Source organism: Malaclemys terrapin, chromosome 8, assembly GCF_027887155.1.
Source record: "Malaclemys terrapin pileata isolate rMalTer1 chromosome 8, rMalTer1.hap1, whole genome shotgun sequence".
In the NCBI taxonomy this organism is placed as follows: Eukaryota; Metazoa; Chordata; order Testudines; family Emydidae; genus Malaclemys; species Malaclemys terrapin.
In genome coordinates this window covers 102,123,855-102,149,082 of record NC_071512.1, presented here as the reverse complement: position 1 = coordinate 102,149,082, position 25,228 = coordinate 102,123,855, and the positions used below count along the sequence as shown (strand labels likewise).

Here is a 25,228-nt window from a genome sequence, read left to right as displayed (position 1 = left end):
ATAAAGAGACTTACATTGTATCCACCTTGTCAGAATCAGGACCAGTCTCACAGATGGCAGTAAAAAAAAGAATTTCATATCAATACCTGAGATCCATAGTCCAGCCTCACTTGGTATATAGCTCAACAGAGAATGCCTGGCTTCTCTAGGAGACACTTTGGAACAAGTTGTAATGAGGCCCGACTTCAAGAAACCAAACTATCTTCACTAACATCTGCCGGGCTGTAAGCCTCTCCCTTCTTGGAGCAGATTGTCAAGAAGGTGGTAAGAATCTGACTCCACCTAATGCAGATATGTTGGACCCCTTCCAGTCTAGCTTCAGGCAGAATGTGGAACCAAGACAGGGCTAATTGCATTGTTGGATGACTTCCTCAGGTGATGGACAGGGATGAGACAATTATGTTATCCACTATCTTTGACATTGTTGTTCATGGGGTGTTGTTGACTCACCTGAGTACCCTGGCAAGAGTCAATGGAATTGGACTAACCTGGTTTCTTTCATTCCTTCCAACAGGTTCACAAACTGTTGCTCCTGTTCAAGTAGCTTGACATGTAGAATCCCTTCAAGGCTCAAACTGCTTATATTTCACATCTAATGGCAACCCATTAAGTATATGGGAAAACTTGGGCTGTAACAAAATACCAAGCTGTGTGTCTTCAGCATCTCTTTCATCCACCATAGACATCATTTTCCCATAGATAACATTGTGATTGAAGATGACTGGAGCCCATGTGTAGATCATGTGGCTAAAGCAGATTCCAGCAAAGACAGAAGTAACACTACTTAGAAGCAGTAAACACTCCGAGGAGCTGGTAAGCACCACGACCTCATCACCCATTCGTTGCAAATGCCTTCTGGCAGTTAAGACAATCCAAAACCTGTGGATCATGCTGACACTGAAGAATCAAATAGCAATCACTAAAAACACCGTGTGTTTCCTGATAACAAGATGATCTCATCTCTTCCTCTGAAAGACCCTGTCACAGACCTTCATGTGTTCATCACCTCCATGCAGGGCATAGAATTCTCTCTTCCTCCACCTAGAGCAGAAATGCACAAGAAAAGCACAGCTGGGACACAACACAGCAGCCTGTCTCTTAAGTGAAGCAAGCTGTGGAAGACATATTACACCAAGCTCTACAACCTGCACTGGTTCTCCATACACCCCCAGATCCAATTCAAGATTCTGCTGTTGAATTACAAAGCCCTGAATGGACATGCTGATATTATCTAAAAAGCCACTTGTCTTTCCTCAGTGTCAGACATCCCTATCCAGCACACTACCCTTCTTGAACCTTGACACAGACTCAAGGAACCCTTCTAAACAGCAGAACTAACACTTTAGAAGGAACATCTTCTCAAGGAAGATTTGGAAGAGTCTTGCCCTCCCTAGAGCCTGTTCATGCTATAAGAGCCAGCTCTTTGCCATAACATTCCTCAGAGAACTAGAAGAGAAGAAATAGTCTTTGCACTGATGACTACAACAAACTTGATTATGGCTAGACTGGTAGTGTGCAGAGACCACTGCCTATCATTCCTGACCAATAGGTCATTGTCTTTGGAGAGAAAGCAAAATGTTTTTACCCCACAGCTCTTCCAAACCAAGAACATTTATTCTTAGGGCAAAAGCATTATGGAGAAAACATAAATATAAACAACCCTACACTCATGCTAAAAGCTTAGCAATGATCACTCTCAACTTCAACATAGGGCTCTTGTAAGTGTCAGTTTTTCAAATGCCTCAACTGAGTTTGCTTTCTTGGCTACCAGTTCATGCCAGGTTTCAGATCAAGAACAAGACCCCTTTGGGGCAGTCTACCCCTTTATTAATACTGTGTGGGCCTTTAACTCCGGCCTCCTGTAACAGGTAATCATCAGTCAATGGCCCTGTTCTCCAGGCAAAGCTTCAAAAAGCTGGGTTTCTTGCATAACTGGTTTTGGGGAATTTGCATTAATCACTGCCCGGTGATTACAGATTCAACAGGAACCCCACCCACAGTCTGCTGACAAGCTGGTTCTACAATTATAAAGATATAAGTTTTCACCCATCAAGTTAAGTATATTTTAGTACAGACAATAATATGCAGATCTGAGGACAGATTCAGTTCTCCACATAGGACATAGTCCAGAAATGATCTCTTTTACCTGCAAGGAACATTACAAACATTTTTCAACGACCAGTCAGAGGAACTACTAATCGGGTGAGATGGCCCGGAGTAAACAGATAGTATGCTACCTGAAACAGGTCAGCTGTGTTTTGTGATGTCTAAGGCAGAAGAAAAATAGCATTTCTTGGCCTCAGAAACAGCTCTTCTGTACATCCACATGCCTTCCCTACACAATAGAAGATTTGATTCCAGAAACCAGCTCAGTCATCTCCTCTCCAGTATAAGGCTCAGCAGTTTCAGTATCTGGAGCTCACCAATAAATCGTCCTGGCACAAGAGACAGTGAGAATGTGGCGAGTGACCAGACAACAGAAAGCCCCCACTAATAGATGGTAATAGCTGTCAGCTAACTGTCAGACATTCTAGTTGGAAGAGGACATTAGATATGTCTCAGCATGTGTGAGGAGATAGGTCTCAAAGGCTATGGTGAAATACCCATATCAACATCATAGCCAGGTTATAATATAAGCCCTACATTGAAAAGCATGCGGTGACAGTCAGACTGTCTCATAGAGTCTGACCTGAACATCTGAACTATCCAAACCAGACTCAATATGGCCAACTGTGTGGGAACAATCCTCAATCCTCTGGCTAAAAAACAAGGGAGTTCATCTCTTCCTTGAAGCCAATAACAAGGAATATTTGACCAACATCAGGCAATGTTCCAGTTTTATGTGTGCTGCTCTGTTGCTACACACAACATTCCCTACATTTCATACACCCTCTCCCACAAAACAATGGCTGTTTTTCATGTTGGTTTACTTTCACTTATACATATACTCTGTAAATAAACCATTCATATTAATTATGGTTAGAAATTCAAAAAACTTTTTAAAAAATCACCCACGTGAAACTAGCTATTGCCTCAAAATCCCATTGTTAGTGGTGGCATTAATAATCTCAACTCTATGACTACATCTTCCTTCATTAAGTCACAGAATCCCTTCTAAACTACCATCTCTGCCATTTTCCAGTGGGATTTCCAGCACCACTCTTGCTGCAATTACTACCTTTGAGATTTCAAAATATTCACAGTCTGGATTCATTTCAATTCTTGTTCCTGGCAGACACCTTGACGTACCTCTCTGCAGTGCCAACATGGCTCCTGCTTTATTAGCAGAGTACTTCCACCCTCTGTTTCAGTCTTCAGATGTTAATGTTTAAAATGCCCCTAATCAGTCATCTCTGATGTTCCTGTACATTTCCCACCAGACCTAATAACTTATTGGTCACTCTTCAAATGCGGGATGGGGTAGAGGGGTGGGGGAAGACACTTGAGCTCTTAAATCATGGGAACTATGCAAAAAAGAAGATTCCATTTCTAAATATTTTCTTAAACACAACGGGCCAGATTTTCAAATGCTCAGTAACACAACGGGGACCAGATTTTCTAAAGAGCTCAATTGCCTTTCAGTGCGTAACTAGGAGCTAAACTGTGAGTGCTGAGTCCTTTTGAAAATCCTGGCCTATATCTTCCTCCTACAATCAGCTCATTGAAATTATGAACTGAAATATTATGTGATAAAATACTAGCTGGCTCCCTCAAAAAGGAAGGCAAATAGGCTGCACTGGCTGCAATAGTTAAATATTAGGAATGGGAATAAGGAGTTGGGGTTGTAAGGCTCCAATCCTGCAATGAGACTCCATGCATACACAAGGGTCCACCTATATGGAAAAGATCATAGGCTCAGGCTCAAAGTCTCAGTCACAGACTTACTTGGTGACCCAACTGCTTTGTGTATCAGTTTCCCTCTCTGGAAAATGGGGACAATGATATTACCTACATCAAAAGAGTGTTATGAGACTTAACTGATATTTATAAAGCAATCAGACTGTCAGATGAAAGTTCTACATGTTTGGGGTTTTTTTTTTATTATAAAATTGATGGGGGGTTTGCACTGGAAAACTGTGCAGCTTACATCAATATGAACAAGACTCATTAATATTTTAATTCTGTCCATCTCAGTTGAAAAATCCTTAACTGCGTGCAAATGTTACTTAATGAAATAAAAAAGCTGATTTAAACAGCCATGATGTATATTAATGCATTATTATAATCCACTTTAATTCAGGAAGTCAAAAAGAAAAGGAATTTATGTAATATTAAAAATGTACTACATAAAAACGTAAATAAATTCTATTGAATTCTCAGCAAATAATACTCCGCTTTAAACTTAACTAAACAAAGAACCATGTACATACCACATTAGGATGCAATGAATAGAAAACACAAATCATTTTAAAAATAAGAACAACTTGTTTATGAAAATTATTTTGCTTTTCTGCATATTTATGAAAACAGGAGACTTAATAAAAAGGATTATCATTATATTATGTTCTCCTGCAAGTTACACACTTTTAGATTAATAAAATAAAACAGGGACAATAAACACTTTCTCTATAAAATTATTTTCACAAGTCTAAGGTATTCTAGTGCAAACTTTTGACTTTTGGCCTAGGGCTGCTTTTTTCTTTGAAAATGTCAAATTGTAACCAAGACCTTTTCAATCTATGTTCACTTTTCTAAGGTTGTTCTCTGTTGCCACAGTATGGTGCTGAACTGCTGTTTGAAAACATGAAAAGGGGGATGAAGCTCTTTCCATGAGGCCATATGACTGATTTTCCATTTAAGACCTATTTTAAGTAGGCTCTCCTAAAAAAGCATTTAAACGACACATTACATTTTTTAATTTTTTTCAGTTAAGTCGCTATTGTCACTTGTAAACAAATAACACTTATAAACTCGGATGTTTATTGTATGTTGTTATATTTTAAAAAATCCAAAAGCAATGTTTTGCTTTCAATACCCTGATATAACGCAACCCGATATAACACGAATTCGGATATAACGCAGTAAAGCAGTGCTCCGGGGGGGCGGGGTTGCGCACTCCGGTGGATCAAAGCAAGTTTGATATAACGCGGTTTCACCTATAACGCGGTAAGATTTTTTGGCTCCTGAGGACAGCGTTATATCGGGGTAGAAGTGTATTTAGACCCAATAACATCACTTGTACAATATTTTGTATTTTCAGGAAATTGACTTGATCTGAATCGGTCTTTTCTAGCTATCTACTATGATGTTGAAATATAAAATACATTTCACTAGAAGAAGCAAATTCTTAGGCCTGGTCTATACTGCAAAGTTAGGTTGACTTGCGTCTTCACTTAAATTTGGCTCCTGCCGATGAAAATGCCTTTCTACGCTGATTTAGTAACTGCACCCCGCGCCCAGAGTCATTGTTGATGTAATTAGGTTGATGCATTGTCAGTGTAGATACTGCGTTGCTTACGCTGTTACCGGTTTTCAGGAGCCATCCCACAAAGCCCCACGCTGACAATACAAGCACTCCTGGTGAGGATGCGTAACACTGACACAAGGAACCAAGTGTGCACACACAAGAGATTTAATAACTGGGTGGCTGTATGCCGACATAAGGTAGGTCGACATAATTTTGCAGTGTAGACATGGCTTTAGATAGGCAATACTGTGGCCATTTAGTCTTTATAGAACAAAACTAACATCTTAAAAGCAACCCAGAATCCAACACATAGTCCAGACAGCCAAAATCCATTTTCCCTCAAGGCACTTTGCAATGCCTAACTTTCCTCCTTGGCCTGCAGGGTGTTGGGAGATGGGTTTGTTGGGGACTCTGGTGGTAGTTTGGTAGGTGGGGTTTATTACATTTTTGCTATATTCACGGTGCCCCGGGGGTGGTGCTATAAGTTGGTAATTTCTTTGTGTTGATCCCGCAAGGTGCTGGAGTACTCGGGCCCTGAATCTATCAAAGCACTTCAGTACATGCTTCACTTTTAGCAGATGAGTAGTACCACTGATGTCCATGGGACCGTTCACATGCTTAAAAGTTAAGCATGTGCTCAAGCGCTTTGCTGGCTCAGGTCCAGTGTGCCCAGCACCTTGTAGAATCTAGCTCTTTATATATGAACTCTGCGGATAAGAGCTTGTCAAAGGTGCCCAGAGGATCAGATAGGCATTCTTTTATGTAGTGAGTACAAAGCTAAATAAATGAATAACCTCCCTCTGTGTGCAGTATAGCCAATCCTTTGGTACGAGCAGACTTTAAATCTTTTAGACAAGCCTCCAATCCCAAACCACAGCCTTGCAGCTAAAGTATGCCAGGATCACCATCTTTTGGGTCAGTAATCAGAGATTACAAAATAAAAATATAGCTTTGCCCTAGCTTTATACAGTCACCACCCAGGAGAGCCAAACATAAACCAATTCAAACACTGCCAAAATCCCAGCAGAGTCGATGCAGTACAGTGCTACTGTAATGCTAATCGCTCCAGATAGCATTACAGGGCCCTCCTCCCCCCCCCCCTTGCAAGTATGGTCAACACACTGTCAACAGAGTAATTATCGTTTAATGCTCTGCTACAAAAGACGGAAAACAAAGCTTCTGGAAATGAAAGTGAAAGTAGTATCAATTCAATCTAGGATATTGCACTGGTTTGCTGGCGTTACACATTCCTTAAAAATCTCATTTTGTTCTTATGTCCTTGAGTGCAGTTACGTAAATATTAAGTGACAGAAAGATGTAGTTAACAATCTTCACACTAATGTAGACGGCATCACAGACTGGTTATTTTAATAGGATTATATGAAAATGGCTTGTATAGGTTGACAGTAAACAACATAGCACACCGTTCATTTATCACTATTCCCTGCAGCAGGTTTTCCTTCTATAAAATGGATCATAACAATCTGCAGTTGATTCTGTTTCTTATCCCAACAGAGTCATTAAGCTCACAGTTCCTTTCTTGTGACGTTCCAACCACTGTCTTTTTATTTTTAAATGTTTTTTGGATGGACAAGAGTTGATGTCACAAGTGAGCTGCAAAGCTGACAATTAAAATAAATTTTAATTATTTTTTCTGATTTATGATCAGTTCCTCTAAGAATGGCGTATACTCTTGGAGTGAGTTTCCTATATAAACCAATGCTATTTCTAGCACTTAGGAACTGAGAGCTTATGTATGTGACAGACACAGGCAATATTAATTACAAAGCAATGTTTAGAGTTATGTTTACTTTTTTAATAAAACGAGATGTTGCTGGTGACCTAAGCCAAAGCCCTTTCTTTTTATCATGAATATGCAATTTCTGCATTATGAAATCTTTATAACTGTGTCTATCAGAATCACAAAAGGCAGACTGCAATGGTAATACAGTTTGCCATACAACAAAAGCTTCTCTGACCCCTATCTACCAGTCAGTCCTTAGTTTGTGAGCTCTTCAGTGGAGGCGCCTTCTTGTACATCTGGAAAGAGCATAGCACATTGTGGGTGCTACCACAAAGAACAAACTTTTAAGCTCCCAGTGCCAAGTTTTATTATTTTTAACCATTAGATTAGAACATTGCACTGACAGGTGAGAATTTTGATGGTAATAAGAATGGACCATAACGTGCCATAAATTTTAAAGCAGAACTCCTCACTAATTCAAATTGGGATGCAAAGGTTCTGGAACTAAGGGTGCTGGAGCACCCCCTGGCTTGAAGAGGTCTCCAATATACAGAGTTTACAGTTTGGTTCAATGGCTCTCAGCACTCCCACTATGAAGATTGTTCCAGCATCCCTGTTGGGAAGTCTTACTAAAAACTGATGACATAATATGGCTAAATATTGTTTTCCTCTAGTAACACACAAAAACATCTGGAAACCTACTAAACTAAAAATATATATTTACAATATAACTCCATTAAAGAAAAGGAAGAAAATATTATTTCTGATATTTGTTATTTTCAGGTCCAACTCTGCTCATGCTGATATCCAATCTGGCAGAGAAATATCTATAGCAGAGTTTAAAGTTGGCATTTGGTTTTGGAATGGTGTTTATATTATCAATGCTAGGGAAATAGCAGCAGTAGCTGCTATTTATGTGTGAGTAAACACATGTACAGATGAATAAAGTGAGTGTGCCCCTAACACATATGTAGGAACACCCTCACTTCCTAGAAAAATGAGTAAGTTGGGTTTACTGTTGTTTCTATGGATGTTGTCACACTGAGTAAACTGTCACAAATTGCATGTAGATGACATTTTAACCTAGTTGCAGTTAGATCCATTGAAAACTACAAAATCTGACATCAGTATCATGTAAAAAGTATGGTGCATCATCACACAGAGGCCCGTAACTTCCATTTTTTCAAATAAGAAGAGTATTGCTTTATTATGGATGCCTGTTACTGCATAACCTAACACTGAACACAGAAATGGAAAATTTAACCTTTGGAAAATTGACTATTTTCTTTGTTTCATGCCTTAAAGCAGTCATAACTGACCAGTTAAAATGGGCGAGTGGATAGCCATACAACTCATTAGCTATTTTTACTGGTGTCCCCAGCCATTTGTACAGTGAACAAAGGATATTTGACCAGCAAGCCAGCAATGTAACGTCTGGTAAGTAGTTTCACAAGTCCAGGGCCTGAGTCTGATCTCATCTACACCAATGTAAATCAGAAGTAACTCCAGTGAAAAGAAGAGACCAACACCAAAGTAGTGTGGGATCAGAACCAAGCCCCCAGCATCCGCATTCTGGTCTATTTTAGCCTGCATCACATGTCTCTTTTAAGAGGTGGTGGCTCACTTACACAGCTCCACATCAGACATATTGCCTTCTTGTTTTAAAATATGTATGTTTAATATTTAATTTAACACAATTCCATATTAGTACTGAACAAGTTCCTTTGAGGCTTGCGGTTTGTATGTGCACTCACAATACACCTCAAGTACAATTTGGAAGCACTACTGCCTAATGGGGTGAGAGGAAGTGCCTGTGTCCAATTAATCTTGGCTCTCTTTTGAGTGAATAATGAAAATACTGCCAAGCGAGTGGTGATTTGTAAAGTGGACCACACGAGCTGAGCCAAGTTGACTGAGCTCATTTAATTTAGAGTGAGTGATCAGTGGAATGGTCGGAGGGGGTTTGGGGATACTGAAAAGCCAAGAGTCTTGCACTATATCCAGATAGTTTAGATTACCAACTTTGAACGTTATCCACTTTAAAACTGGCCACTGTGAAATATTATGTATGACTAGATATACCTGGAGCTATACGAACATGATACAATATATCTATACATTTACATTGTTTGTGTGTGTTTATATTTTCATATAGAAATCATCTTTCATTGTATTATGTTGTTCAATGTTGTATAATATATTCCAGTATGACAAAAACTTACTATGCAATATAAATAAAGGCACAATCTAAAAAAAAAAAAAAAAACTTTCAACTTTTACATGTGTTATCTGTTTGGATAGTACGTATACAATCTAAAGTTATCTGAAGCCAGTGATGTCGGAATGAAAATAGCAAGATAAATGGTGCCCAGGACACCATGTTACCAAGCTTGTAGCACAGACTATTTTCAAGATCATGTGGCACATCTAGAATGTTTGATAGCTCTCTGAAGTAAAGCATATAAATATTAAAGTCAGAACAGAACCACTAAGTTATCCATTCATGTTAGCAATAGGAATTGTTGCCTTTTGGCTCTGTTCCTTTTTGCCATTCTGTGATCTAATGACAGTTAAATGTCCCATATTGATGTTTCACTTTCAAGATTCATAGAATTGTTGAAAGTATTTAAGGAGTTAACTGAAGCAGAGTATCTTTTATAGAGGAAAATATGAAATTAGATTACTTTGAAAACACTAAATGCAGCAAAATGAGTGGCTCAAAAAGTCTTTAGAAACAATAACCTAAATATGGCTTCTTGAGACTTGAATTTCACTATTATCCTACAGAAAAGATCCGTGGTGAAATTCTGTTCTGCCTCTCTTAAAGGCACAGTACAGAACTCATAGGCTAGGGGAGCTAACTAAGGTAGCTCCAAATCACCTTTGTGCCCTCCCAGTCCAAGGCTGAAGAGACTCCCACCAACAGAAAACAGACAACCCTGGGGGGCCTGTCTAAATCACAGCCACCTCCCTAAGCAGCCCCATGGGCCACGGGGCTGCAGTGCTGCTCAGAAGCTCAGCAGTCTTGTTGCAACCAACCCCACAGCTGGAACCAGCACTTTTAGGGCCCCTTTATGATACATAAAAGGGGCAGAGTGGGGTTGAGGATCTCACCCTTGATTGCTAAAACCATCCCGTGTGGCATTTGATCCTCTCAAGTACAGTCAACTTCTGTTTTCATGCAGCATGGTACAGGGCCCCCCAAAACATCCTGTTTTAAAGTCATATGCTAAGCAACAAAACACTACATTAAATATTTAAGTGAACTTACAGAAATTGCCTATTCAAGCCCTGCAAAACCATTAAGTATCCAAGCTGTTCTAGGATGTTCTTATATGGAGAAAAGCCAGAAATCCGTTACGATTGCAATGTTTTGTACAAAGATAACATCGTGAGCTGGATTCAAAAGCTTTTTACACAGATCGTCACGGTGAGCTGCAAAATGTTGTTATATCAAGTTCTGGAAAACATACTATGTGTGTACATTTAGATATAAAATCTGGAGTTATACACAGATAAATTCCATGCCATATTTTGAATGGCATGTTTAATTTTCTGAAATATGAAAAATAATATTTAGTGGCGACAGGTAACGCAGTGTTAACAAGATTTAAAGACTACATCTGTCTGTCAAAATGCAGATAAAAGACAAATCCCTCAGATCTCAATGTTTTAATCAGTCAATCGTGCAAATGTGACCGTTTTATTCTCTATTTTCACAGAAAGTGAAAGTTAACAAAAAGCAGTTTTACGTTACAATTAATGACAGTTGTGTCCTCTGAGACTAATAATTAAACCCCACAAAAATCAAAATGATTAAGTTTCCTACTCCCAATCCCCTTTGGATTTTGTGTTTTCCTTTTAACTATTTTCACCTTCCCTATGTAATTGTTGGGCCTCCTAATTGGGATGATTAGTATCAGCCAGGGATGTGTACTGGGCTTCTCTTAACCAAGAACTTTGCTTCACCAATAAAAAGGTTTTAAATGAGGGCCTCTTTGTTAATTCTTTTCTTAATTTCCTATTTTATTTCATTTTTATATAAATTTGGTGCTAGTAAAGGGAACCAGACAGGCCTAGTGAATGAAGTCCTCTATTTATCCCAGTGTTTCTAAGTCTCACAATTTTGTTATGAATCTCATGATATTTTGTAGATTTTTTAGATAAAAATATTTTTAATAAATAAATAAATAAAAAGATATTTTTTTAGCCAGAACTCCAGCTGCTGGAGATTGCATAAGAATTTCAGCTCTCATAAAAAACAAAAAGACAGAAAAAAGAAAAAAAAGTTTCTAGCCTTTATGGTTGTGAAGAAAAGCTTGAAACTGTGAAGCAAGTGCACCCTAAAGGCTCAGAAACCAAGGCAAATTAAAAAGAACCAACATTTATGATTTTCAAAAACACTCATGATTTTTAAGCCAATCTTATTATTTTGGGGCCTGCGGGCTTGTCTACACAATAGATGCAGCGAGTGTTGATTTAGCGGGTCTGGTGAAGACATGCTAAATCGATGGGAGAGCATTCTCCCATCGATTTGTGTCCTCCATCTCCCCGAGAAGCGTAAAGGAAGTCGATGGGAGACACTCTCCTGTCAACACAGTGTGGTGTAGCCACTGTGGTAAGTGGATCTAACTACGTCAACTTTAGTTATGTTATTCACGTAACTGAAGTTGCATACGTTAGATCGATTTATTGTGGTAGTGTAGACTACCCCTGAGTCAGGGTTTTGGAATGTCTGGGTTTGGCAATACTTTCATTCACAGAAAAGTTACATCAAGGTGAGTAGAAGTTCAAGCTTTTCCCACAATGCTCAGATTCAAGCCTGACCAGGAAAGACCATCTCTTGGGGAGAAAGAATAGGCTTAGTCTCCGGGCCTCATTTTATGCTTTGACAAGAAAGAAGTGTGTCAGTTAGAACCAACTTTGGTGGCATTTTATTTTTGAAGTGGACGTTAGGGGTGGGACTAAGACAGCTAAACCCGTTTCACATGAGCCACCAAAATATTCAACCATTTTTAGGGTTAAGCTATCTACCCCTTTTCTTTTTGCATATGGTAGTAAAGGCTATAACTCCATTCTGAAGAAATCTCACAGAAATACAAGACAGGATGCCAAGAATCAAATTTCCCTTGTAAAGCTGTTTAGGTTTTCCCATTTAATATCTTTGGAGGTGAACTGGTCCTACATGGTAATCTTAGCATTGCACTACATGTTGCAGAAGAGATATTTTATGTGAAATTAAATTAGCATTTGTCTATATTTCACCATGCAACTAAGCTGCCTCGTGTGTCATTGATAGCAGTAAAACAAATATGTGCATATGTACTTTAGCAGGAATGATGAATTATACTGTATACGTATTTAAGGGCAGACATCCATAATGAAGCATGCTAGTTGGCAAACATGCTTATTACTTACCACACTGAGTCCCAGCAATTCTCTGTAAAAGTAGTCCATGTTCCTCCTTTGTAAGGTGTCGAGATAGTGTCGGAGCCGAGTATATGTGTACGGGTAGCAGTAGGCAAATTGGTAAATGTCATCCTCTCGGTCAAAGCAGAAAGCAAATGACATGACATAGTTCTTTCTGTGGTCTGGGCAACGATAGTAATATACATTTTTAGGTGGCAGCCTTTGCCTAAAAAACAAAACACATACATATTTGTGGACATCAGAATCTTGATAAATTCAAACCTTACAATAAAACTAACTGAAATTCATATTCTAGGTCGAACTAATTAAGTGAACCAACTGGGAGCCTTAATGGCTCAGAGGTTGGTAATTGGATGGCAAACCTTTCAAAGACATTATTGGAACACATTCTAGATGGACCATATGGAATGAGTCTGTGCCTGGAGGTTGTCTCTCTTCAGGTCGAGGTTAGGCATATTTAATGCAACAGTGTCTTGACAAGACAAACATTGAACTTAGGGAAGTTTTTTGTATTGCAATCCAGTTTAATGGTGAGGAGATATATAGAAACATGGCACAAGTATAAGGAAAAATCACTTCTTGAGAAACAAAAACCTCTTGTTTTGTGAGGTTATAGAATGACCCCAGAAATTCTCTCTTCTGAAACAGCCACCTGGTCCTGATTTAGAAAGAGAGAGGGATGGGAGTTTAGTCTAGAATTACTGTATCCTTTGGAAATCCCAGGCTAAATGCATATGGCACCCAGTTACTATGGTGCTGGGCAGATTAAAAATGCAAATACAATATAATGACTCACTATAGTGGAAGCGCTTACATGACTATGTCAATGCCTGTATCAAGTTAAGGGATAATGGATGCCAATATCTATTCTTGTCAGATGTCTTTCATAACCATCCAAATTCAATATGATTCTCTTATTTCACATTTGTGCTGTGAAGTACTTCAGAGATATGAGCAAAGACCCATTATATGGACGGATGGTGTTCAATGTCTCTCTTCACATCCTCTCTGGGTGTTGGATACAGGTTTTCTGCCTGCATCTAGACAGTCAGATTCTCTAGTTATACCATCTTCCTGTAATTTAATGCAACTAATTTACCAGTCATGTTTGGCAACAGCACACTGTGGTCCTGCAGACTCCAACTAATTCAATTATATAGTATTATAAACAGGTCTCTTCTAATGGTCATTGCTGATCTCAGCTAAACCAGGATCATGGTGAGGGAAAACATAATATGATTTACAGACATAGCAATGGTAATGTGTCCTTTCTGAGAAGCTAGACTACTGCAGAGCATCAATTTTGGCCTTTCATTGCTAATAAGAAATGGAGAACAAAACCCTCTCATTATGCACATGCTTGCCAATTGACAGCAGTTAAGGAGTATGATCAGCAAAACTCAGGAGCTACAAAGAGAACAAAAAAAGGAATCGAGATGCTGTTGGATAAATACAATAGAGAGCCAGTGATGCAGTTATTTAGAGTTGAAATAAAAATTATTTGCCCCTCTTATTGCTGTGGTTCTTGAACACAGATGGTTTTGAAGGTTTCCTTCAGTATTTGTGGTTTTCTAAGACCTTTACTTACTGCTGACGATCTGATCCTAACAAAGTGGAAATGATTTTTAAGGCCACATATGTGAAGGACACAAAAATACTTTTCAATTTTTTTTAGAAGTACCATTGGGGGGAAAATTGTCACCAGCTGTCTGCGTAAAGTACCCTCACCTAATAGGTTCATCGAGTATCTTAACATATTTCTATCACTCACTCTTACTCTGGAGTGCTATAGGACATCCCTCATTTGCTCTCAAATCAAGCAGATGATGTGGCAGTGGGTAAATGTATTCTAGCTCCCAGTTCTCAAACCGTAATGCAAGTTTAAACGGTATGTTGCTGAGTTGTTGAACTTTATTTGTTTCCAAATTAGCAGAGGGGGAAATAACAAAGGGCAGGCCTTACTTTATGCAATAATAACTGCATGTAAAATGGGACCGATGGGGAAATTCAGAATTCCAGAAAGGGTAATGCTAATTGAAATTCATCTGCTGATAGTTAATGTTTAAATGACGAACGGTTCAATAATTTTGTACTTTGAAGCAAGTTAAAGATAACTTTTGTTAATGTATGAAATACACTTTTGATATTTCATTCCCTTTCCCCTTCATTATAGAAGCTAAGCATCTGTTTTATTATCCACTTTGACACACCGTTTTATGGCTGCATTTGGCTATTATGGCTAATCTCGATGTCTAGGACATCTGGTATTGACATTTCACTATCTGGGGTCTAACACAGCAGTAGAAACCATCCTCAATTCCTAGGTTTAAATTCACCCTCTCAGGGCAGAAATGGTTTGAATTAAGAGTTTGGGCACTATCTTCCAAAAATAATTATAATAGTACTCCTGTCACTGCTAATCTATTCTTATCTCTCCCACCACTTTGTCACTGTTAATCTATTCGTGAGTCACATGGAGAAAGAGAGTTAGTGTTTAGATACCAACAACACATCTTTACATACAGGAGCCTAATCAGATTCAGATCTTATCTTGGAATTTAAAAAGAAAAGAAAACAAGAAAGAAAGAAAAAGAAAAGAGACAAAGTGCTAGATATCACCAACTGAGTTTTTGATAACGAAAAGACATTGCTCAGTTCTTGAATTAACCTTTGTGTCCTAGACACACTATTGTTTACTCTTTCCCTTTTTTGTTCTATGCCTTCTGGAAAAGGACACCCACACACTGTGGCAGCAGCTGCTCCTATTAATTTAAAGCTATTACAAAAATTAAAATTAAACCCAATTACTCTGGCTGGTTTATAGTCGGAGAACGGCTTAGTCTGATTGTTCCCTCTGGTTATGGACAAAAACAATATTCCTACCTACAGGCAGATGCCAGTGGAATACTAATGCATCCAGGGCCTGGCAGGGACTGATTCAGAATGCAGAGTTTAACTGCATTTCTGAGTAGAGAAAAATATCTTATCATGGAGCTGCAGAAATGCACCGACTTCCTATACTGTAGGTCACAATGCAGTCATTTCATGGTTAGCACTAGGACAGCAAAGTTATGGAAGAACCTTAATACTTTTATTTGTCATTCTGCATTTCCAAGCAGTGAACACCCATAAATGTGCCCTGCTAATTGATACACAAGTGCCTGAATCTCATCACTTCAGAATGGTTATTTAAAGGAAAACACCATGAATTCTAAGCACAACTGCAGCACGTAGCATCTTCCATGCAACTTATTTTCAGTTTGTTTTTAGAAAGGTATTACAGAAACATGGTTTGATATTTTATCTGTTCTGAAACAAATTTGGGCTGCCTACTTTGCAAAGTTACATGCCAAGATCATCCAGCTGATAGGGGAGTGCAGACAGAAAGCTTTCCACTCCACTTCTGGCTCGCCTCATAATCCTAGGAGAAGTGCTGCAGCTAGACAAGGGTATCCAAGGCAATGCTCAAGGGTCCAAGTTTTTGAGTGCATTCACTTCCTGCCCTAGCAAACCACGCCCTCTAATCCTTGCACCCATTTGCTACTCTAGGTAAGGATGGGGTGTGATTGACACATTGTTCTCCAGAATACAGACACATATCAACACTGGGTTTGTAGAGTACAATATGGTGAGATTTTCAAAACCATCAAGGGGATTGGGTGGCAAAAATCCCATTGACTTCAGTGGGGGCCAAGAATTCACACGATCTCTTATGATGGGAAGCAAGTATCTAAATTCCATGGCAGCTTTGAAAGTTTCATCCTATATGCACATCTGTTCTGGAACAACTTATGTCATGGGCCACAATTTGATCCTTAAAGACAAACTTTATTATTTGCCCTGTTTTATCTCTTTTACCCTTATATAGTGTATATCAGGGCTCTTGGGAGTAAACTCTTTGGGCTTGGAGCATCCTTTTGTTCCGTGTTTATGTAGCATCCATAGCACAAATGGACTCCTGGTCCATGATGGGGCTCATAGGTGCGAGCACAATGCAAACAATAAATAATAATAATAACTTTTGAGGTTTTTCCTAACATGAGAGTAAATCTGGAAGTCTTTACCAAGACAAAACTCCCAATGGCTTTAAACAGCAACCTAAACTGTATTTGGCCCATTTTTAATATGGCACTCACACACAAATTAAACAATTGCCACCATCTTCAAATCTATCACCGTCAGTAGACATTAAAGAAATGATGATGATCTTTGGAGGAAAAACAAAAAGTGGTAGGTGCTGTAAGAGACTAATGGATGGAAAAAAATAAGTAATATTACTTGTACAGAAGCCATTAAGTGAGTATGCCTGCAAAGTAGTGTTAGCAATGGTGACACACTGTGGTGATCATTTTCAGCTGCCATCGGTTTGCAGCAAGAGAGATGTAAGTTTACTAAATCACTGAACTACAGGTTCTTTTAGGCCATTGCAAGAGATGGGCCTGAATCAAAACCTTAAAGCCAAATACCTACAAACGTTTGTGGTGTTTGAAGTCCAAACCCAAATCCAGACTTTAATTTTGCAAATGACTTCAGCCTTTCAATGGACCAATCCCAAACTCCAGATCTGAGCATCCCTCAAATTTTAGACATCCAAATCTAAATCTGACAACTTGACGCCGATCTATTAATTAGAGTTCAACAACGTTGGAGAAAATATGAGCAAGTTAGTCATCCACTAAAACCTTTTCTTTCCTTTTGTGAGTCAGCCCTTTCAAATGGAGGTTCTTACGGTTCGATTTTTCTTTTAGTCTGAAGCATTATTTTTCCCTTCACTTATTATGGTTGTCAACTAGAGCTGCCATCTTCAAAATTCCAAACTTATGGGTGACGGCATAAATTCCTAGGATTTTCACTGCACAGAACTCTACATTTGATTCATGCAGCAATAGTGGGTATTACAAGTGGAGTTAAGTGCTCTTTGCAGGAAAGCAGAATGTGTTTTGGCACAGCTGATTCAGGCAGTTTCAGACACTGAGAAATAACAGTCTTGCTTTTGTACTTGCTAACATTAATTAGAATGGCCACTAAATATATTTCTCATCTTTAACAACCCAGCTGTGCAACTCAAGGTCTTCTACCTCTACAAGTATCTGTTTTCGTCTCACTGAGTAGGAAAATCAAAGTTTCATGTACATCAATGGGTTTCTTAAGATTGGAAAGTCTACAGTCTCAGTATATCACAAAGCACACAGCTTCCAAGGGTTAATGCGTTAATTGAAACAATTAATGAACTCTATGAAGAGTGCTTGGTAATTGAAATAAGTAAATGAACTTTGCAAAGATTGCTTGTTAACGGTTTGTATTCTTTACAACTTCAAGGGAAAGAGGGAAAAGGATTTTTTTTTTCAGATTATTACAATATACAATGAACAGAGAAAAGATTAATTTGATTTTTGGAGGATTCCTTCATTTAAAATGCTTGTAATGAATCTGGAAAACTGGAAATATTTCACCAGTATAATGAAACCTTTTGGCAGGGCAGGCTTCTTACAAGGCCCAGTCCTGCTCCATTTAAATAAGCGGGAGGAGGATTGGTCCCCTGGACAGACACCACCATAAAAAGGGCAGGAAACACATTCCAGGATAAATGTATGTAGTTTAGAAAGCTTGATAGCTTAATACTGGGGTCAGATTTTCTAAAGTGGTCACCTAAATTGTACCCACAAACTCTGCATGCAACTGCCTAGTTTGCACTGCAAACACATGCGTGGGCACATTTTTCAGGAAAACTGTAGGAAGCCACTTTGGGAAAATCATCCCTTCAACTCAGAGTTTCAAAACAGGAAAATTCACTGGTGAGGGGAAACAGTGGAAAATGACAATAAGGACCCTCTGCTGTTCTGTGTTTGTACAGCACCTACCTCAATGGGATCCTTGTCTATGACCAGGGCTTCTAGGCACTATGGAAATACAAATAATATAACTACTCCAAGTTCAGTCAGAGGGATCTGGTTGGAGACATCACTGATGAGAATGATGTGAAATGCTAAGGAAAGGGCATGCTGTGTACAAAGAATAATGAAGCAGTGTGGAGTACTCAGAAAACCACTCTTTAATAGCAGATCAGGATTAGGAGATGTAAAGCAGAATTAATCACTTGCTACATAATATTGCTGGAAAAAATGCAAACAGAAAAAATTACTCCATATGTTTGTTACCTCTCTGTATTCTTAATCCCTTCTGCTGCCACATCTAGCCACCATTCTCCAAGATAAATGTAACCAGTTTTGTATGTGCTAGCTAGCTGCAGACAGATGCTTGGATGAGTGGAACACCCAGCTCAGCAGTCTTTGTACAGGTGAAAAAACATGTTACTCGCCTTCTCGTAACTGTTGTTCTTCAAGATGTGTTGTTCATGTCCATTCCAACCAGGTGTGTGTGCACCATGTTCATGGTAGCCGGAAGATTTTTCCCATAGCAGCATCCGTCGGGTCAGTCTGGGCGCCCCCTGGAGTCACGCCTTCATGGCACTCAATGGCACTTCATGGCACCCTGCTGACCCGCCACGCCCTCAGTTCCTTCTTGCCGGCTACTCCGACAGAGGGGTATGAGGGTGGGTATTGGAATGGACATGAACAACGCATCTCAAAGAGCAACGGTTACGAGAAGATGAGTAACCGTTTTTTCTTCTTCAAGTGATTGTTCATGTCAATGCCAATCAGGTGACTCACAAGCCCAAGTTCAGGAGGTGGAGTCAGAGTCTTCCACTGATTGGAGTACTGCTCATCCGAAGGCCACATCGTCTCTAGCCTGCTGGGTAATCGCATAGTGTGTGGCGAAAGTATGGACAGAGGACCACGTCACCGCTCTGCAGATTTCCTGAGTGGGGACCTGTGCCAGGAATGCTGTTGATGAAGCCTGTGCCCTGGTGCAACCCCCCCCCACCCCCCAGGTTGTAGCACTCACGAATACAGGACGCGATCGATGATGAAATGTGTTGTGATGACACAGGCAGTCCTTTCATTCTGTCCACCACTAACACGAATAACTGGACCAATTTTCTGAACGGTTTCATTCTCTCGATGTAAAAGGCTAGCACCCTGCGGACATCCAGAGAGTGGAGTCTCTGCTCCCTGCCGGTGGAATGCCAGGATAGAATACCAGAAGAAAGATGTCCTGGTTGATGTGAAACTGTGACACAACCTTCAGGAAGAAAGCAGGATGAGGCCTGAGCTGAACCTTGTCGTTAGGGTACAGTCTGTCGAGCCCTTTTAAGAATCGGCTGACCATGGGGTTAGCAAACACAGAGCAGCCTTCCGCGCCCGGGTGGAAGGCTGAGATGGTGGCTAAGTGCACTCTTATTGATGACAACAAAAGCCCCTGCTGCTTCAGATGGAGGAAGTAGTCCAGGATAAGCAGCACTGAGGCTAGCGTAGGGGATGAATGGTGCTGCGCCAAACAGACTGAAAATCTCTTCCACTTGGCAAGGTATGTGGCTCTCGTAGAGGGTTTTCTGCTGCCAAGGAGAACCTGTCTAACCTGCTGAATCCAGTGAGGGGATGATGGTGACCAAAGAAACCATGCAGCTCCTGAGTTTCTTCACCAACTTGTTGAGATCTTGCAGGTCCAAGATAGGGCTGAGGCAGCCTTTGGCTTTCGGTATTAGGAAATACCGGGAATAAAAGCCCTCACCCCTGCGCTCCTGAGGAACCTCTTCCACTGCCCCTAGTGATAGGAGCAACTGCACCTCCTGGATTAGGAGCTGCTCATGAGAAGGGTCCCTGAAAAGAGACAGGGAAGGAGGGTGGAAGGGCACAGAATTGGATGGAGTTTCCCCTCTCTACTGTGCAGAGCATCCAGCGGTCTGAGGTGATATGGGACCATGCACGGTAGAAAGGGGACAGTCTGGAGGAAAAGGTAAGGCGGGGTAGGTCCAGTTTTTGTTCTGGTGTGCCATCCTCGACCGCACCTTCAAAAGGCTGGTTTGGAGCCGGAAGGTGGTTTGGGTTGGACAGAGTTCTGGCCTAAGGACTGGTTTTGTTTTTTTCTGCCACTCCTGTTCCTCCTCAGAGAATTGTCCTGGCAGTTCTGCTGATAGAACCTCAGAGGAGGTTGCAGCTTAAAGTGTTTCCGTTGTGTGGCGAGAGTCTGCAGGCCCAAAGACCTAAGGAAGGCTCATGAGTCTTTCAGGCTATGCAGCCTCTTGTCTGTCTTTTCAGAGAAAAGAGTCACACCCTCAAATGGGAGGTCCTGAATGGTCTGTTGGACCTCATAAGGGAGCCCCGAGACTTGGAACCAGGAGCCCCTTCTCATGGCCACCCCAGTAGCCATGACCCTAGTGGCAGCATCAGCACTGTCCAACATGGCCTGGATGGGAAGCCCTTGAGACTAGCTTCCCCTCCTCCACCAAGGCCAAGAACTCGGCTTGGGAGTCTGAAAGGAGAAGCTTCGTAAATTTGGCCATCGCCACACAGTATTATAAGAGTACCTGGTGACGATGGCCTGCTGGTTCGAAATACGGAGCTGCAGACCCCCTGCAGAATAGCTCTTTCTATCTTTCTCCTGACAAGGTCGAGTCGCTTAGCTTCCCTGTTTTTAGGGGAGGGCCCCTGGAAACCCTGCCATTCACGCTTATTAGCAGCGTCCATGACAAGAGAGTTGGGTGGTGGGTGGGAGTACAACTGTTCATACCCCTTGGAGGGCACAAAATAACGCCTCTCGTTGCGCTTGGCAGTGGGTGGCAAGGAAGCTGGGGTCTTCCACAGGGTCTTGGTGGTATCCACAATAGTCTTAATAAGTGGTAGGGCAATACGAGAAGGACCTGAGGGGGCGAGGATATCCACCATGGGATCAGCCTCCTCGACCACCTCCTCAGCCTTAATGCCCAGACTCTGAGCAGCCCTTCGCAGCAACTATTGTAGCACCCTGTTGCCCTCAAGCACCGGGGCTATGGCTGTGCCTACCAATGCCTCATCCAGAGATGATGATGAGGAAGCCCCTATAAGCAGCAGCTGCTCCCTACCATCAGCTCCCATGGGGTCCCGTGACTCTTGGGGGGTTCCGGGGGAATGTTGGTGCCGATGGAGTGCCCATCACCACCGGGGCTGTCAATGCCGAACTCGGCATTGGTATGGGCACCGGAGACATTGATAGTGCCGCCGGTGAAGCCAGTGCCAAACTAGTTGCCTGAGCCAAAGAAGGTGGCGGGGCTGATGTCTGCACCACTGTTGGTGCTGAGGTTGTCATCAGTGCCGAAAATGCTGTCAGCACCGGAGCAGCAGTTGGGCCGAGATTGCTGTCAGTGCCGAGGTCGAAAGAGTCGCTGGTGCTGAGGCTGGTGCCGGTGATGGTGCCACAGTCAATGGTGTTGGCGTGTGGGTAGGGGCCGAGGCAAGATGCACGGTTGATGGTGGGACGAATGTGGCTGAGGCCACCAAAGATGCTGTGGAGCAATATCCTTGGATCCCTCCCTGGCTCTGGTGAAAGGCCCAGTGGGTTCAGAATGGCCAGTGTGGTGGATTCTGCCACTGCAGTGGCTGTGCCTGGAGCTCTCGCCTGCGTCGCCTTGACCTCGATCATCGACTCCTACTCCTCTGAGAGCAGCGGGAATCAGACTCTGACTCCAAGGTCTCCGAGACTGAAGACCACAGAGGTGCCGAGCTTCGATGCATTGAGCGTCGAGAGCTTGGGAAGCAACTAGGCTCTCTGTTTGAGTGGGCCGGTGCTGAAAGATGTGGAGAGGGGGAATGCCTAGACATCATTGCTGGCTTCCCTCTTGACTGCACCTGGGGGCGGGATGGGACAGACAGTGCCAGAGGTTCCTTCTCCTAGGGGGCAAGAACAGTGCCACAAGGTGCAGCAGATTCCGAGCAGCTTCAAAAGCTTCTGACATCAAAGGAAGGGCAGCTGCTGGCCCGTAGTGACTGGTGAATGTGGGGGGCCCGGATTCAATAGAGTCCACGTGGCCCTAATGGGGGATCTCGAGCTGTGGCCCTCCTCGGGTCTCACTTCTTTAGATTTAGCTGAAGGTGACCGACAGTCCAGCTTCTTTTTCTTCTGAAGCACTGGTGAGTGATCTCTGCTGGGCCTCGGGAGGTGCCGTGCTGGTGCCAAACGTCCCGGGACGAGTCTTTTCTCGGCACCAAACCCGATGACAGTACCGAGGCGCTCTGTGTCAACGAGGAAGTGTTAGGAGCTGGATCCCCTGAGCCTGCGTCCGAATGGGAACGTAGAGCTGCCTCCATGAGGATCACTTTAAGCCACTGCTCCATTTCTTTAAGAGTTCTAGGGCAGAAGTCACGGCAGATCTTACAGCGATCCTTTTGGTGACCCTCCCCTAGGCACCGTCAGCACAAGGAGTGTGGATCACTCTTTGGCATGTGCTTCACACAGGCCACACAGTTTTTAAATCTCAGGGACCATGGCATACCACAGCTCCGGGGAGTCAAAAGGTGGGGGTGAGACCCCCAACAACTCTAATTACTAACTAAAACTACTAAGATTAACTAACTATATACAAAGAACTGGAGTTGAAAATGCTTGCTAAAGCAAGGACTATGGGAAGTTCCAGCCTACCGTCACTGGCGGTAAGAAGGAGCTGAGGGGGCGGCGGACCGACCCGACGGATGCTGCTAGGAGAAAAATCTTCCGGCTATAGTGCACGTGTGCGCTCGCACACACCTGACTAAAATCGACAAGAACTCGAAGAAGAACCCGACTTTGCTACAGACTTCAAGCAGTTTTGACTGCACAGGACTGTAGGATCAGTGCCAAAGAGGAGATAATCAATTTCTACTAATCTTTACTTCACAATGGAGTTTGTGAACCTCTGCTTTCATTTTACTTCTGACTGTGAACAACTATTAGCTTTTCTATCCTTATTCACTCCTGAAAAAGATACGGTTTGAGCTGGAGTTAGGTGAGAACTGGTCATGATGCAGATAGTTTGTGTAAAGCCTGCATCATGTTGCTTAAATTCTCTAAACCTCGGCACAGCATTTTTGTGTAAGTGTGCCAGACGGGGTCCAGGCTTGCCATAGCCTGCCATAGGCCTCATCTTGCAAAGATGATACATCAAATATCTTAGGGTAGTTGTCAGACACGAATGGCATTCCAAAATCCCTTACCACCAGCATGTGCAATAAGCCTTTCTACTGGACAGGCAGCTGGTTTAATTTATCTTCTCCTTCTCAAATATTTCCTTTCCACTGCAACCAAACCTACATACCTTCCTCCATCTTTGTTTGTCCTGGCCCTTGTGGTAGTGGCTTCCCTCCATAGCAACAGTAGCAGTAAGACTCCAGTACTGTACTTATTTTATAAAAACTCTGTCTAAAACTGCAGGAATAATGAATGGTGCTGACGTTTGTGGTTGTTGAAGTATGCTTTGTCTACTGACCATGAGGGTTCCAGGCAGTTATTCCTAGTTAAAGATATCCTCTACATAATCAGGCAAAAAAAAAAAAGTTTTCTAGAACATGCTAATGTAATTCTGAGCTTTATACCCACCCTTGGGGTTCTTAATCTGGGGATCACGATCAGGTGTCAGAGGGGTAGGTCACAACCATCTTACCCATCCCATATTGCTAAGTGGGAGGGGACCGGTGGTGGAAAAGGGAGTTGCCGTATAGAAAGTGTTGAGAGTCATGGACAGAGGCATCACACTGTGGAGCAGAGAGGACCATCTTACCCAGCCTGCAGCACGGTTACCATTCTGAAGACTGTGACACCAAGAGGATATAAACAAACTAGAGGCAATTCAAAAAGCAATAAATATAATGAAGACTGATTTGAGAAAAAGTAAAAGAACTAAATATAGTATGAGAAGCTTGTTGCATAAAATGTCTAAGGGCTAAATCTGCCTCTGACACATCTGTACATAAAAAGCTGAAAGCCACTAGTTTCTCTGCATGTTGTTCTCTCCACACCTAACTTATTAGCCATGCAGAAGTTGGAGCTATGCCCAAGAACCCTGCCATTAAAGAGCAAGACTTCCCTGACATCCGCTGGGAGACTGGATGATCAGAAGACAGCTAGAAGGTGCCAACACGAAAGAAAGAGTAAACATCCAACCAGAAGAGGAAGGTGTTTTAGCAGTTGGACCTGGGGACAAGGGAAGCTGACAGGTGGAAACTGAAGCAGGGAGGTGGCAAATCAGAAGGCTGAGAGAGGCAAACAGGAGAGATCTATTTTAGGGTGCACAGAATTGGGAAGCAGCCAGCATGCAGAAAGGAACAGAACAGATGACCTTGAATGCCTTTCCCACTTCTAACTTCCATGGCTCTGATTGAGAATAATTCTGAAAATTTGAACTGGACAAATTCCATGAGTGTTTGGATTACTATGGGAGAGGGGGGAGAATGTCATTAAAATTGTCATCGGTTTTGAGAATACACACACACACAGAGGAACAAGCTGCTATGCAAGACATTCCTATTCAGAACCGGAATATACTCATTCCGGTTAACTTTTACTGGGACATCTGATTCTGAGAATGCCTAAGATATTTTAATCTATCCCATGACATCTCTTCACTAACAGTTTACTATTATCTTGGTAGCATTTTACACACACCCAACTCTTCCCCCATATACACACCACTTTCTTCCTTTATTCCCTCCTGTGCCCCAGAATAACCTGACACAACCTATCAGCAGAGGAAGGCTGATTATGCTTCTGTGCTGGCTGGAGGATGTCTTGCCAGGGTG

At 41.8% G+C, this 25,228-nt stretch overlaps 1 protein-coding gene across 1 annotated transcript in view; it reads right to left on the bottom strand.

Annotated features, from left to right (window-relative positions):
* AGBL4 (AGBL carboxypeptidase 4) overlaps positions 1-25,228 on the bottom strand; it is a 1,388,984-nt gene that overhangs the window by 778,240 nt on the left and 585,516 nt on the right. Inside the window, exon 5 of the mRNA XM_054036605.1 lies at positions 12,570-12,786. Coding sequence (XP_053892580.1) covers positions 12,570-12,786 — 217 coding nt within the window. The remainder of the gene's footprint in view (positions 1-12,569; positions 12,787-25,228) is intronic.